The sequence below is a fragment of the Engystomops pustulosus genome, chromosome 1, assembly GCF_040894005.1.
Source record: "Engystomops pustulosus chromosome 1, aEngPut4.maternal, whole genome shotgun sequence".
Taxonomy (NCBI): Eukaryota; Metazoa; Chordata; class Amphibia; order Anura; family Leptodactylidae; genus Engystomops; species Engystomops pustulosus.
The window spans coordinates 14,362,021-14,376,643 of NC_092411.1; the positions used below are offsets into that span (position 1 = coordinate 14,362,021).

The 14,623-nt window shown below is 41.3% G+C and overlaps 1 protein-coding gene across 4 annotated transcripts in view; it reads left to right on the plus strand.

Moving 5' to 3' along the window:
- The window catches only part of WDR7 (WD repeat domain 7), a 243,334-nt gene that overhangs the window by 83,337 nt on the left and 145,374 nt on the right, over positions 1-14,623 (plus strand). For all 4 annotated transcript variants that reach the window (XM_072133732.1, XM_072133739.1, XM_072133747.1 and 1 more), the window contains one exon: positions 6,214-6,327. In XM_072133732.1, the coding sequence (XP_071989833.1) occupies positions 6,214-6,327 (114 nt within the window). The remainder of the gene's footprint in view (positions 1-6,213; positions 6,328-14,623) is intronic.

Consider the following 14,623-nt stretch of genomic DNA (forward strand, 5'->3'; position numbering starts at 1 on the left):
ATTTTGCATGGATAAAAAATATCTGCTGCCCCTTTAAGGGGAGAGTAAAAGGTTATGTATGGGAGGCCTTTGTGTGTATGTGCTGATGTGGATGCAGGCAGCCAGACAGGCAATGTGTGGGGAGAGAGCAGGGAGCAGGCTGCCGATCGATAGCCGTGGTGTGAAATGAATTAATGTGAGGCAGTCAGTCTGTCTGTCATGGCAGCGCAGGAGCGGTCACTCACCGCAGAGATCTCTCTTCCTATAAATCTACCCCCCCCCCCCGACCGTGCTCCTCCAGCGCTTTACTGTATGTCCCAACCTCATTGTCTAACTGTAACCTGCCTTTGTCTCGCCATATATAAGAATACCGTTTCCAGTCTTTTAAAAATATATATATATATATATTTTATATTATATTCACATGCAATATCACACATGTTGTTTCTGTTTGTAGAAATTGAAACAATATCAATTAACACAATTTTCTATTAATTCTATTTTCTTCATTTATTTCATTTTTGTCAAGTCAAAATTTTTGTCAAAGAAAATAAATTTATTGTAATAGAATTATGTAAATAAAATTTTATATACCATTTATACTCGAGTATAAGCCTAGTTTTTCAGCACAAAAAAATGTGCTGAAAACCCAAACTCGGCTTATACTCGAGTATAAAATATATAGGTTTTACCAAGTTTTTGTAGTAAAATTAGGGGCCTCGGCTTATACTTGAGTCGGCTTATACTTGAGTATATACTCTATATATATAATATATATATATATAATATTATTATTATTATTATTTTTATTATCATTATTTTTACAATTATGATTGTATATTTGTTTTTTGTTTTTTTTTTTGGGGGGGGGGGATGCTACAAACTTTTATTTTTTTCCCTAAATACACCTATAGTTTTACAATTTTAGCTTCCTGCTTTCTAAGAAATTTTGAAATCATTTTTTAAAAATGTTATATTTAGTTTTGTGCTATAACCGTGTAATTTCTGGAATCACTGGTGATTTACAAAATATTGGTGCCACCTTTTAGGACATTTTAATTACAATTAATGTTAAATCATGAATCTTTTTTTTTTTTTATAATTTTTTTTTTCCATGTTTATTTTAGGGTTTTTATAAAAAAATTTTTTTGCAATTGGATTATGTAAAATACAGTTCATGTTCTGTTTTTTTTTTTTTTTTTACAAGAGTGGTTGAACAACGCATACAATATTATTACATATTGTATATATTTGTCATCTATCTAATATATACAATACATGTGTAAAACAGATGACAAATCCATAAGAACCTACAGGTTCTCTGGTTTATAACAAATTTTATTAACCAAAAAAAAAAAAATTTATAAATGGAATATTATTATGAAAATATAAATATTTTATAAATATATTTATAAATATAAATATTAAAAAAAATATTTTTTTTTTTTATTGTTTTTGTATCCTATTTTTTTCATTTGAATTTTATTATATGATATATATATATATAAATGATTTCCATTGATGTGACATTTTTGTTCACCATGGATTTGTAGAGTTTTATTTTATTACCTAGTAAAATGATGTATAATTTTTTATTTTATTTTTTATTTCTTGATTTTTATTGCCAGCGTTGAGCCGTTCATTACTATCGGGTGATAACAGTAGAGAGGCTCGTATAGAGATTGTCAATCAATAGCGGTAAAATTATTATTCCGCTTATTAGATTTCTTCAGCCCCCCCCCCCCCCCCCAAAAAAAAAAAAAATTGATAAAAAATGCTTCTCTCGCAGGTGGTTTAAAATATTTTTTGAGGACCCAGAGAGCGATTTCTCTCGGGTTTAATGGCGCCGTTCTTTCTTACTCCGCTATCACTTAGGAACTTGTATTGAATTTACAATAAAATAAAAAGAAGTGACCTCTGTAAAACCCTGGAGATCAACAATATCAGTCTCGGTTATGCACATGTTAAATTGTTCCAATGCAAGAGGCGAAGAGAGAGAGAAAAAAAAAACACTGGGAACCTGCCTTGTTTTATTGGGATTGATCAGGATGTGACCTGAGCCATTTGTACGAGACCGCAATATTAATAATCATCGTCAGGAGCAGCCGAAATCTCCTGCAGAGTGAGGATGGGAGGAGGAGGGTGCAGGCGGGGGGGGGATACACGTCACTAAAAATGTAGATTATGTGTGAGAGCCAATGCAGTAAGTGTATCACCGCGGGGTAGGGGGTACATAGCCGTACTGACCTGGGCTCCGGGGCCGTACCAATCCCATAAAATCTCTGATTCCTGGATTGTCTTGTATAATAGAGGTGTTACCAGAGCTCCAGGGCCCCACTGATTTTCTACGTATATAATACTTAGAGTCATCCTATATAATTGGGGCCCACCTACATTATTATTATAATATTCCTTTATTTATATAGAGCACACAGATTACGCAGCGCTGCACAGAACCTGACAAATCAGTCCCTGTCCTCATGGGGCTCACAAGGTTTTGGAGTGTGGGAGGAAACCGGAGGACCCGGAGGAAACCCATGCAAATAAAGAGAGAACATGCAAACTCTTTGACCCCGGGACTTGAACCCAGTACCCCAGCGCTGCAAGGCTATAATCCTATGCACTGAGCCACCGTGCTGCTACATGTGTAATACTGGGGTCATCATATATAACCTGGGCTCTGAGGCATAACCTACCATGTTCATGTAGAAAACCGGGATTGTCTTGTATAATAGCGGTGTGACCAGCGCTACACTCCTGTATATTGAGGTCATTGTATATAACAGAGGTATGACCTTAATCCTGCAGCCTAACTGACCTTATATACATTTAAAATACAGGGATTGTCTTGTATAATAGAGGTGTGACCACACCTCCAGGGACCCACCGACTGACATATTGGTGTGTCCCCCTCTGGCAGGATCTGCTCTTCTTTTAGCTTCTTATTCCCAGGTTTTTTTTTTTTTTTTTTTTTAAAGGCTTTTAAAATTATGCAAATAAGCCTGAGAGGCTTCAGGCTGCATAGATGTTAATGGGGCATGTAGCCCCTCAGGTTAATTTGCATAATTTTTAAAGCTGTGTTTTTTTTTTTAAACAAGAGCATAAGAATCTAAAAGAGGAGTGGATCCTGCCAGAGGGGGCGCACACCAGTATAATAATAATAATTCTTTATTTATATAGCACACAGATTACGCAGCGCTGCACAAAGCATACCAAATTGGTCCCTGTCCCCATGGGGCTCACAATCTAAACAAACTAACAGTATGTTTTGGAGTGTGGGAGGAAACCGGAGTACCCGTAGGAAACCCATGCAAACACGGAGAGAACATACAAACTCTTTACAGATGTTGACCTGAGTGGGATTCGAACCCGGGACCCCAGCGCTGCAAGGCAGAAGTGCTTCCCACTCACCTACCGTGTATGTCAGTGTGCGGGGTTTACAATCCTTCAAAGAATTTATTTTAGAATTTTTGCAACTTCGACAGCGCACATCCATAAAAGGTGACTACATGACTACATTGTAGCCTCCCGCCCCTGCGGATCTGGTGCCCATCCCGCCAAATACAATGTATGCATGGAGCATGTACATGTAGGATTTGTTTTTTTCCGGGTTTTCTCCATACCTCCTTATCCAGTAGGATAATATAAAATTTACGGTAGATAGAGAACCGTAATGGGGGGGGGGGGGGGAGGTTGGAGAAATCCCCCCCCCCCCTCCGTCCCTCCATGTAGATGCTGAAGTCATCGTTTTCCATACGACTCGATGCATAAGTGGCGTTCGATTGTTTGGATCCGATTTTCCGGCCTTTACATCTGGGTAACACGTCGGCCGTACACAGGGAATAATTTATATTCCATCAAGGAGGGTCAAGTGCAATATTATTATTATTTTTTATCTTTTATTTATACGGCGTTGACGTCCTGCGCCGTCTCATAGGTCATCATTATTCACGTCTTTGTGGTGGGCGCGCGGCGCTCCGGTGTCAGCTCTCCACGTATTACGTATTAAGAATGTATGAGCAGCATCTGCGGGACAGGAAGAGTTTTATCTCAAACACCTCATCATGTGATCTCCCATTTATTATGAATGGCCGGAGCTGCGAGATGAGAGCCGTCCCCGGAGATCCCGACTATCGGGGATTTCACATCAGCTAAAAGACTTGACATTTATTTCTAACTTTTTTAATTATTTTTTTGTAATTTTTTGATTTCTAAAGCAGATTTTTTTTTTTAATCCTTTATTTAATTCTTTGTATTGCTATTTTTGTCACATTTTTAATGATATCTAGAGTGTTTATATGTTATTATTTTTTAAAAAAATGCTTTTGTTGTGAAAAAATACTTTAATACATATACAGGCAGTCCACCGGGTAACATACAAGATAGGTTCCGTAGGTTTGTTCTTAAGTTGAATTTGTATGTAAGTCGAAACTGTATATTTTTATAATTGTAGATCCCGACAAAAAAATTTTTTGGCACCAGTGACAATTGGAGTTTCTAATTTTTTCGCTGTAATGGGACCAAGGATTATCAATAAAGCTTCATAACAGACACATTACAGCTGATCATTGCAGTCTGGGACTATAGTAACATCCAGAGAGGTCACCAGAGGTCACAGGGGGCAGAGGGGTCCGTCTGTAAGTCGGGTGTCCTTAAGTAGGGGACCGTCTGTATTTATTTTTAAGGATTGAGCGGGTTATTTTTTCTTTACTACCCTTTTTTTTTTTACTTTTATAAAAAAAAACATTTTTTCGTGGGATTTTTTTATTTTTAATACTGTCAGTTTTTTGTTATTTTTTTACATTTCATTATTTGGAATTTTTTTAACCTTTTGAATCATATTTTAGAATATTTTATGTGATGAATATAACTTCTTTTTAAAACTTTTTTTTTTCACTATTTTCATTTTAAACCGATACATGACATACTAGTAACAATTATTTATATAATAAATTAATAAATAGTAACTTGCCCAAGTACTTACATACACACACACACAGAAATCAACAATCCAGGCATTGAGAGCGTTGGATAAGGGATAATTAACGGACTTTTTGTTTGAAGTACCGGCTCTGTGTCCCGAGAGCCCAGAGTTTCATAAAGCGGGTCGTGTGGTGTGTGTGCTGGGCCAGAATATTTTCATAGGCATTGGTAGTGTTCATACGACTTCTGAGAAGTCCGGACAGGAGACCGTCTTCCAGTGGCGAGTTATCACCAGTTTTGTGGCTATAAGTAGGTGCCCCACTACTACCCTTTGCAATGGTTTAAAGGGAACCTGTCAGCAGAAATTGACCCTAATAAACCACCACCAGTATGTTGTCAAGCAGCTGAACACCTTCTAGTTATTGTTTTTTTTCCATGAACCAGTGTGGGGGAATCTATTAAATAATCTACTTTGAAATGAGATGTAAGTTGGTTGTATAAAGTCAAGGAGGCAGAGATTTTAACACTGAAGTCAAGCTCTCTCTTCCTCAGAAAGCCTCATTCACTGTAATTGATGGACCTGCATCCAGAGACATCACTGACCAGATCTCCTGAAGTCTAATGCACAATGTCAATCACAGAGGAGGAGACGTTCAGAGCTCTCACTTTGACTTCAATGTTAAACTCTCCGCCTCCTTGACTTTACACAAACAATTTACAGCTCACTTCAAAGTTGATTTTCTGGTTGATGCCACCACGTTGGGCCATGAAAGAAACAATAACTAGAAGGTGTTATACTGCCTGACAATATTCTGGTAGTGGTTTACTAGGTCAATTGCTGATGACAGGTTCCCTTTAAAGGTTTTCAGGCCAACCAGTAGCAGAGCTAGTTGTGGTTGAAGGATGAGTGGTGTGTTTAATAGCTTTGTCTTGGACCATAGTGGTTGGATACATCTGCATCCCCGTAGCGTGTAGTAGTAGAGATCCCGTGCACTCACATCTCCTCCAACAGTAGGGGGAGCTGTTGGGAAACCTGATATGTAAACGGGAGGGAGTGTAGGATTAGCGTAGACTCGTTTTGATTGCTGCTTCCTGAAATCTTGTACGTAAGATTGGCAATTAGACTACAGCATAATTAGCACAAAGATTTAGTGTTTGTCCATCAATCACGTTGTAGATAGTAGAGATGCCTTTTATACTTTTTGTGTATAACTTTTTTATCTTTTTTTTTTTTTTATGTTGTACTACATTTTTTCAAATTGTTAAATTATGTTCAGACTGTTTTATTCTTTTATTTTTTTTTTTTTCCAGCTGGAGTGACGGCAGAATCCATACAGGCGGGAAGCGGCAGTCCTGAATCTGTGGGGTCCGAGGTGAAGGTTCAGGAGGAAGAGCATGATCTTGTGGATGATGACCTGGCGGCAGGTAATGTGCTGTGTATGTTTGTTATTTGGTGACTGGATTTGCATTTTAAAGTGATTTTTTTTTTTTTTTTTTGCATAGATAAAATATTCTGTACTGGCCGCTAGAATAAGGTCATTAGGAACTTAAATTAAATCTCCCATCAAAATCCATCAAACCAGGGACATTACTCCTAGATCCAAGCACCGGGACTGTGGTATCTACTTATATTTCTTATCCATGGCCTCCTCCCTTCTAAAATCAACTTTTAAAATTATACTAATGAGTCTGAAGGGCTCTGGGTGTGTAACCAGAGCACATCTTTGCTTCACAGGCTGTTGCACTGTGAGGGAGCAGAAGGTGTGGGGGAGTCGGTGTAACAGCCTTTGAAGCTACAGCGTGGAGGGGCTCTGGTTACGCCACCAGAACCTTTCTGGCTAATTAGCATAATTTTAAAAGCTGAAGGATACCATGAATAACACTTATAAGAAGATACCACAGTCCACCTGGATCTGTGGGTGCCCCTGGTTTATCAGGATGGATTTTGATGGGAAATATCCTATAAGGGTACATGAAATCTTGGGGAAAGCTAGAGGGTCTCTTGGTGGCAAAAACTGTCTCCCCCATGTAAGACCAGTATATTGGTGCATTGTGTTTCCAGCCCAGTGATTCCACCATGTAATTCATAGGCTACATTCACACTACCGTTGCCCGTACCGTAGCGGGCAACGGCAGTGCACGGGGGAAAGGAGGAGGAGGTGAGCGCAGCTCACCCCCGCCCCTCTCCATAGAGATGCATGGCGCACGGCGCCGTATTACGGGAAAAGATAGGACAGGTCCTATCTTTTTCCCGGGTACGGAGCGGTACGGTGCCGCACGTGTGCTACACTGTACCGCTCCCGTAGGGTGCCGTGCGCCCATTGCCGTCTATGGAGGCCGTATATCGGCCGTATATACGTCCTCCATACGGTAGTGTGAATGTAGCCTTACTGTTGTGTCACTGTAGTGGAATCGGACACTTACCTATAGGTTTTCTTAAAAATTCCAAGTTTGAGGCTCAGCTCTGGGATATTTTAACATTTCAGTGGATATACTGTGTGTGTATGTGTGTATATATATATATTAGACAATTTTTTCATTTTTTATTAAATAGCTTGTTTTATTTTTTCATTTCTACTACTAATGTAGCATTGTTGATCTGTGCTGTAAATTTTTATTTTATTTTAATTTCTGGGATTCCTTAGGGTTAGGGTGTTGAGATGTTTCTTTTTTTTTTCTTTTTTTCTGTTGTGCTTCTTTCTTAATGTTAATTTAGCCTGTTGATATAGTTGTCTACATGACTTTACCATAATGTGTTGTTTCAGTCGGGGGTTTAGATCCATATAACAAGCTTCTTTTGTTAAAAGGATTATATACCTTTACCTTTGGGAAGCTGAAAACTTTCTGGTAGTCTAATGAAGTCCCCAGACACTGGAAAGGCCATCATTATCTCTAGTGTGTCTTTTGGCCGTGTGCTTTATTTTTAACTTCCCCCTCCCCCCCCCTCCTCTCTATATATTGTGATATAGCTATATACACTATATACTTATCACACTTTTTTTTTTTTTTTTAAATTATATTTTCCTTTTTTTGCTTGACTTTTATTTTATTTTTTTTGCATAAGTATTACCGAGTTGTTAGTTAACATAAATTGCAGCTGTGTTTTATAGTAACCACAAGGAGCACAGTAGATATTCTATATTAATTATTTCCATCTATGGGAGGAGTGTTGTGGGCATGCTCTGTGACCTAGGAGGAGGTCATGGTGCAGGAAGGGGGAGGAGCTGAGCTGTGACATCACCTATTGTGAATGAAGGATCCTGTGTTATCTCTACAAAGGTATTACCTGTTCTTGTAATCAGCATTGAAAATTTAGGGGTTAACTGTCCAAGCGGTGGAGGTTATGTTGAAGATTTCGTTAAACTCGCCACATGAGACCATCCCAACCCATTACAGGCAGTGTTTTTTGTTTTTTGGGATACCATTTTGGCTCAAATAACAGATCAGTACAGTAATAGCCCCAATGTTGGTGATAATTCAGACTGACCGTTTGAAGAGGCTGCGTAGGGGTCAGTGGTCAGGTGACCACCTCCCATGTATTTGAATAGGAGCTAAGATGCAGTAACTGATTTCAGCCACTTTTCAGAAAACGGAGCAGTTTAGGTGGAGCTGTGGGGCTGCTGAGTAATGGACCCCCAAACACCAGTAATGAATTATTATTTAGGCGGCTACCCGGGGCCCAAAGCTTCAATAGGACCCCCTTCTGTCCCAAGTGACTTGATTCTAGTACCATATGAAGGAAGTACAAGCTATTGAATCATTAGACTTGTCATGGCCCACAATTTCCATACAGCCCAGGGCCCATGATCCACTGCCCAACACACTGATATTTGATGACCTTTACTTTGGTTCAACCTGGAAAACCCCTGTTAATATCCATTCTGTCATATTTTATTGTCTGGTGGTTTGGTCAATTTTCCCCTCTGCTTCCCTCCTACACTATTTGCTATTTGTGTAATGTATGGACAATTAGCATCTTACTTATCCGATTCACCAGGGGGCAGAGCGGTGAAGGTTTTCTTTTTTTTTCTTTTTTTCCAAGAAGAAATTATGTTAGAAACAATTCTGCATATGAATCTTTCTGAAAGCAAGGAGTCCAGCTTATGAAATCCCTGGTGATCGCCGGGGGTTAGCTGAGGTCAGGCTATAACTTTTCCCTGCAGTGGCCTCTATAGGTCATCGCTGGTATTACAAGGCAATTCCACACGGTGGGCGAATTATAATTATGGTTATTTATTATGCAAAAATATGTAAATCTGCAACATTGTTGTCAGAGGCCGAACTACAGAAACAAATCCAGTCGTCCTTGAGATCCTCGTTTCCTAAAAGTCGGACCAGAATTGGAAGTCATTACGTTTTGTACCTTAGATGATTAGTTTTAACAGATGGGATGCAGGCGCAAGAAAAAACCAGAAATCCTGCCTGTTTGAGATAATTTCGGGCTGACTTCAGAGTAAGATGCTGCTCTTTTCTGTATCTGGTCTTCAGTAAAGCTAATATCTATTGATCCGCCTACGTGCGGAGGTCTACAAGAGCCGCACCGGCAGAGGGTCCACCAGACACATCTATCCACATACTATTATTATTATTATTTAAATTTTTTTTTTTTTCAGAACGATCACTTTCACATTCATCCTTTTAAGGATTAATGCATTTCTGTTTAGACAGTAAAGAAGAAAATGCCGAAAAAAAAAAAAACCTTAGGAAAGCTGAAGCCGTTTACAGGAAAATCGCTTAATTGCTGCTCCCGTATTACATGTGTTCGGAGCGGGGGAAGAAACGTCTGCCTCGCATCTTAAATATTTATAGTCTTTTGAATTATCTGTTTTCTGTCACCATTAACTTTAGCGCAGCGTCTAATCTTTTCTAAAATGGGTTTTTAATTCAGGTTTGTGTCTCCCCGGTCAGGACGTATAAGAGGATTCCACCATAACGTATAGGGTTTTGTATTTACATTTTCTTAAAAATAAAGCTAAATTTTTAATTTCAAATTTTAAAAAAAAACATATCTTGGTTAAGTAATTGATGGAGGAGACTTGTAGGCGGCACATGCCCCGCCTACATCAATGCCCCGCCTACATCACATGCCCCGCCTACATCACATGCCCCGCCTGCATCACATGCCCCGCCTGCATCACACGCCCCGCCCACATCACACGCCCCGCCCACATCACATGCCCCGCCCACATCACATGCCCCGCCCACATCACATGCCCCGCCCGCATCACATGCCCCGCCCGCATCACATGCCCCGCCCGCATCACATGCCCCGCCCGCATCACATGCCCCGCCCGCATCACATGCTCCGCCCGCATCACATGCTCCGCCCGCACCACATGCCCCGCCTGCACCACATGCCCCGCCTGCACCACATGCCCCGCCTGAACCCCTTCCCCCGCCTACATCACATGCCCCGCCTACATCACACGCCCCCGCCTGCATCACATGCCCCGCCTGCATCACATGCCCCGCCCGCATCACATGCCCCGCCCGCACCACATGCCCCGCCCGCACCACATGCCCCGCCTGCATCACATGCCCCGCCTGCATCACATGCCCCGCCTACATCACACGCCCCCGCCTGCACCACATGCCCCGCCTGCACCACATGCCCCGCCTACAACACATGCCCCGCTACATCAAAGTATACCCCCCTCCCCCCCATGGACTATATTGTGGTTTGTTGCTTGTTATGGTGCACAGAATTTTCTCATGACTCTACAACGGGGCCTCTGATTTAGATATGAACACTTTTCACTATTTTGGTTACCCTTAAAGGGATGGGATCCTCATTCCAGCGGCTCACCCAGTTCTTATTGCATGAACTCCCAATCAGTTGTTCACTGTGGCCAATCAGCGCTGACGCAAAGCAAGAACCCTGACTAACTGGAAAACCCCTTTAAAGCAGTTGATAATGTGTGTGTGTGGGGGGGGGGGAGTTAAGTAATTTACCAATATACATTTATTAAAACTCCGTTTTACACCGTTTTTCTTACATTGTAAAGTAAAACCCCTTATCAGCTGCCATTCCTGTCCATAAAATTGCGGTAGATGGGGGGTCATGTGATCACTTACTGTACACGAACATTCTACCTTCCAGGACCTTATGATGGTATTTGTAAATACACACTTAGGGTCCTGGTCATGGACAGATAGAGATCACTAGATCCATTCAGTATTGGCACAAATCTATTAATAGTGGTATATTGGTAAGTTACCTAATATCCTGCCCCCCACACTTAGACATTACAAAAAAATGTGAGGTAAGTCGGTCAACCCCTTTTTAAAGCAGTTTCCTCATTACAGATATTCATCCTCTTTCTACTAGATAGGAGATACTTTTCTGATCAATGGGGACCAACCTTCTGGGAACCTTGGTGATAACAAGGACTAAAACTCCTATAGGACACGGGACTTGCAGGTTGTCCGGTAAACCAGCCCGGAAGTCCAAAAAAGTAGAGACCCCCCCCCCCCCAGGTATCAGACTTATCCCCTATCTCATGTAAGCTGCTGTACTGTCAGAACATCCGGACATTTCACACTTTCGAGTTCTCTTGAGTTTAATGAAATCGCAGATTAGACATCTTTTATTCCCTCATACGTTTCGATCGCTCGTTCATTAATATTAGATGAGATTCCGACCCACGTGACCTAATATCCGGCATCCGTCTTCCAAGAGTTTCCATGAGAACCGTCTTTTGTCCGATCCCGGGTTTGGTTTGTACCTGGATCTCCGTCGGTGACTATTCTCTGCTTGACCTCCACATGGTCTTCTCATTGGCGGCCACCAGTATCGGGACTACTCCAAGAGGTAGCAGCCCTGTGATTCTGTCCAAGCCAAGTCCACATCCTAGGGCCACTTGGTTCCAACCAAGTCTGGTGGAACAGGGAGGTGGGGGGGGGGACCCACAATCTATCGGTTACAGTTGATTAACCGGTTTGCTATAAAATAGCATTTCGAGCTGTGAATGTTGGCCGTCTCCGTTGAGCGCCATCAGATGGGCTCCGTGTCGGACTGGCCCACCAAAGTACCAGAGGATCCTCCGGTGGGCCCTGGCTCAACCCAATACTGAACCCCAAATAGTGAAGTATTCAGGCGGTACCTTGCAGATCCGAGCCGTTCTCATGGGCTTGAAGTATAATCCACCGGAGAGGGAAATTTACTCGGAACACAGTGCAGGCAGGATTTTCAGATTGATCCCCTGCATTACTCCGCCACCCGTGTGAACAAAGGAATCGTGAAGCTGCGCGATCAATATGCAGTTGTCTGCAGAGTTTCTAGAGATGTTTGTGCGAACAAATTATTTCAAAGTGTTTCCCTCTAAACGAGCGTTTAATCAGCGGGTTTGATGGTTATGGCGAGCTGCCGCTCCCGATGAGGAGCCTTTTTATTGCAACGTTTTCTATGACTTGTGATTTAGCCCGAGGAAAACTATCAGACTGCGCCACATGTTTTTTAGAAGGAGCTTCTGTATCCTCAGAATCCACCGATTTACATTGTGTTTGGAAAAGTTTTACAACTTTATTTAGTTTTCGTTGAAGATTTTTCCATCTGTGGTTTTTATTGTGCTGTGCTCTGGGCAATTAGAGGCTTCAAAGCCCCTCCCTTCTGCTCTGAGTAAAAGCTGTAATAGACCTATGGATGGATACTACAGCTGTCAATCAGAGCAGAGCAGAGGGGCTGTTGAGCAGATCTGCGCAGAGAGCGAAGAGCACAGAATCTACAGTGGCTCCCTACAAAACATAACAAAGTGTGAGCTAATCCTTAAAGGGGTTTACAAAGCTTGCATATTAATCTTATAGTCGGTGCTCTGACTGGTGGGACACCCACTGATCACAAGAATGGGTCCCAGGGATCTGGAGCACAGAGATCCCATTCTCACTAATGGGTGGAGTGGAAGGTCTAGTAGGTGTCCTGCCGCTCTATTCAGTGCTATGGTAGTATTGGAAATTGCAGAACACAGCGCTACAGTATCTCCAGCCTCACATAGACAGTGAAGGGGATACCTGAGCACTGTTCTCAGCAATTGCCAACACTCCAAATTATTAAATGGACCAGCAGAACACATGCTGTACATTCTGCTCCACCCCGCGAGAAAAGGACCCTTGTTTCTTTTTCGTGATCAGCTGAGATCTCAGTAGTTGAACCTTAACTGATCAGATGTTTGTCCTATGGATAGGGGATAACCCACATATTCTAAGTTTAGCTTTCAGTTCTATAGATAGATCCCAAAAGATTTCCTATTAAAGGAGATATAGCTTCATAATAAACCAGGGACACATACACATAGATCCAGGCACCGTGATAGTGGTAATCTTCTTATATTTGTTATCCATGGGCTCCGTCCTTCTGAAATCAACTTGCTAATTCGCCAGAAGGGCTTTGGGGCGCACAATATCCGAGCCCTTCCGTGCTATAGCTTCACAGGCCATTCCACTGCGCAGTAACACATCCCCCGGAGAGACCAGTGGGGGAGACAGTGTAACAGCCTTTAAGGCTAAAGCACAGAGGGCCTCTATTAACGCCCACAGGAGCCCTTCAGACTCATTAGCATAATTTCAAAACTTGATGTTAGAAGAAAGGAGGCCAAGGATAACAAATATGACAAGATTACCACAGTCCCGGTGCTGGATCTATGAGCAATGTCTCTGGTTTATCAGGATGGATTTTCATGGAAGTTTTCTTCAAAGACATTTATCCCTTATCCTGGGAATACAGGGCAAATGTCTTTTAAAAACCACATTTCTTTCCAAATTTTTTTTTAAGGAATTTTTTTAACTTTATGAAATTATATTTATGTATTACAATTCTGTTTTTAATATTTTTTGCGTTCGTGATGAGTCCATCTATCTGTCGGGCGCTCTTGCTGTCCGCACACGTATCTGCCGCCCCACCCCCCTCCGCCTGAGCCGCCAGGAATCCCGCTTGTTGTTTTTGGTTTTTCTCCATTTTTCTCTGTGCAGACAGAGGAATTATCCTTTAATTGCGGCGGTGCTGGAAGTAAGTGCTGTGTGGTAATTTCAAGCATCATTACAGAGGTAACGATTCACAGGATTATTTGTTAGTAAATGGCCCTTGACTGACAACATCCACCAAATAGATTAAGTAAAGAGCCGCACAATCCCTAAAACGCACATAGATGGGAAGTGCGCGGACACCTACCTGCTCTAACCTCCGGAAGACCCAGCGCTGCCTGCCTGCTTCTAATTGTCAAAATATGTCTATATATGTATATATACCGTGTGTATATATATTTTTATGTGTGTGTGATTATTATATATTATGTATATTTATATTCCTATATTAATTCTTGAGGGTTTTTATTTTACACATATTTTCTCCACTGTTCTCCATTGCTTACCTAATTTTTTTTTTTTTAAAAGAAAAAAAACAGAGCATGTAGTCAATTGTCCCTGGACAGAATGTAGTATCTTATTTCTGAATGTTTTTATTTTCTGATTGCAGTTTTTTTTTTTTTTTTCTGTCCATGATCATTTGGGCGTCCATCTTGCCTAATTTCTAGTTACAGCAGTTAGTGATTTGCTTTACAGTAGCCTCAAGGACAAAGGACTGCAATAATCCTATGCCGGCTCAATATCCGTAGGAGAATTTTCTAGATATGGTCTGAGCAGATAGTTGGAGGGGGACAAGCTGTGACATCATCTATTGTCAGTAGTGATGTAATGATAGGTCAGTGTTATCTATATAGAGGTCATTGTA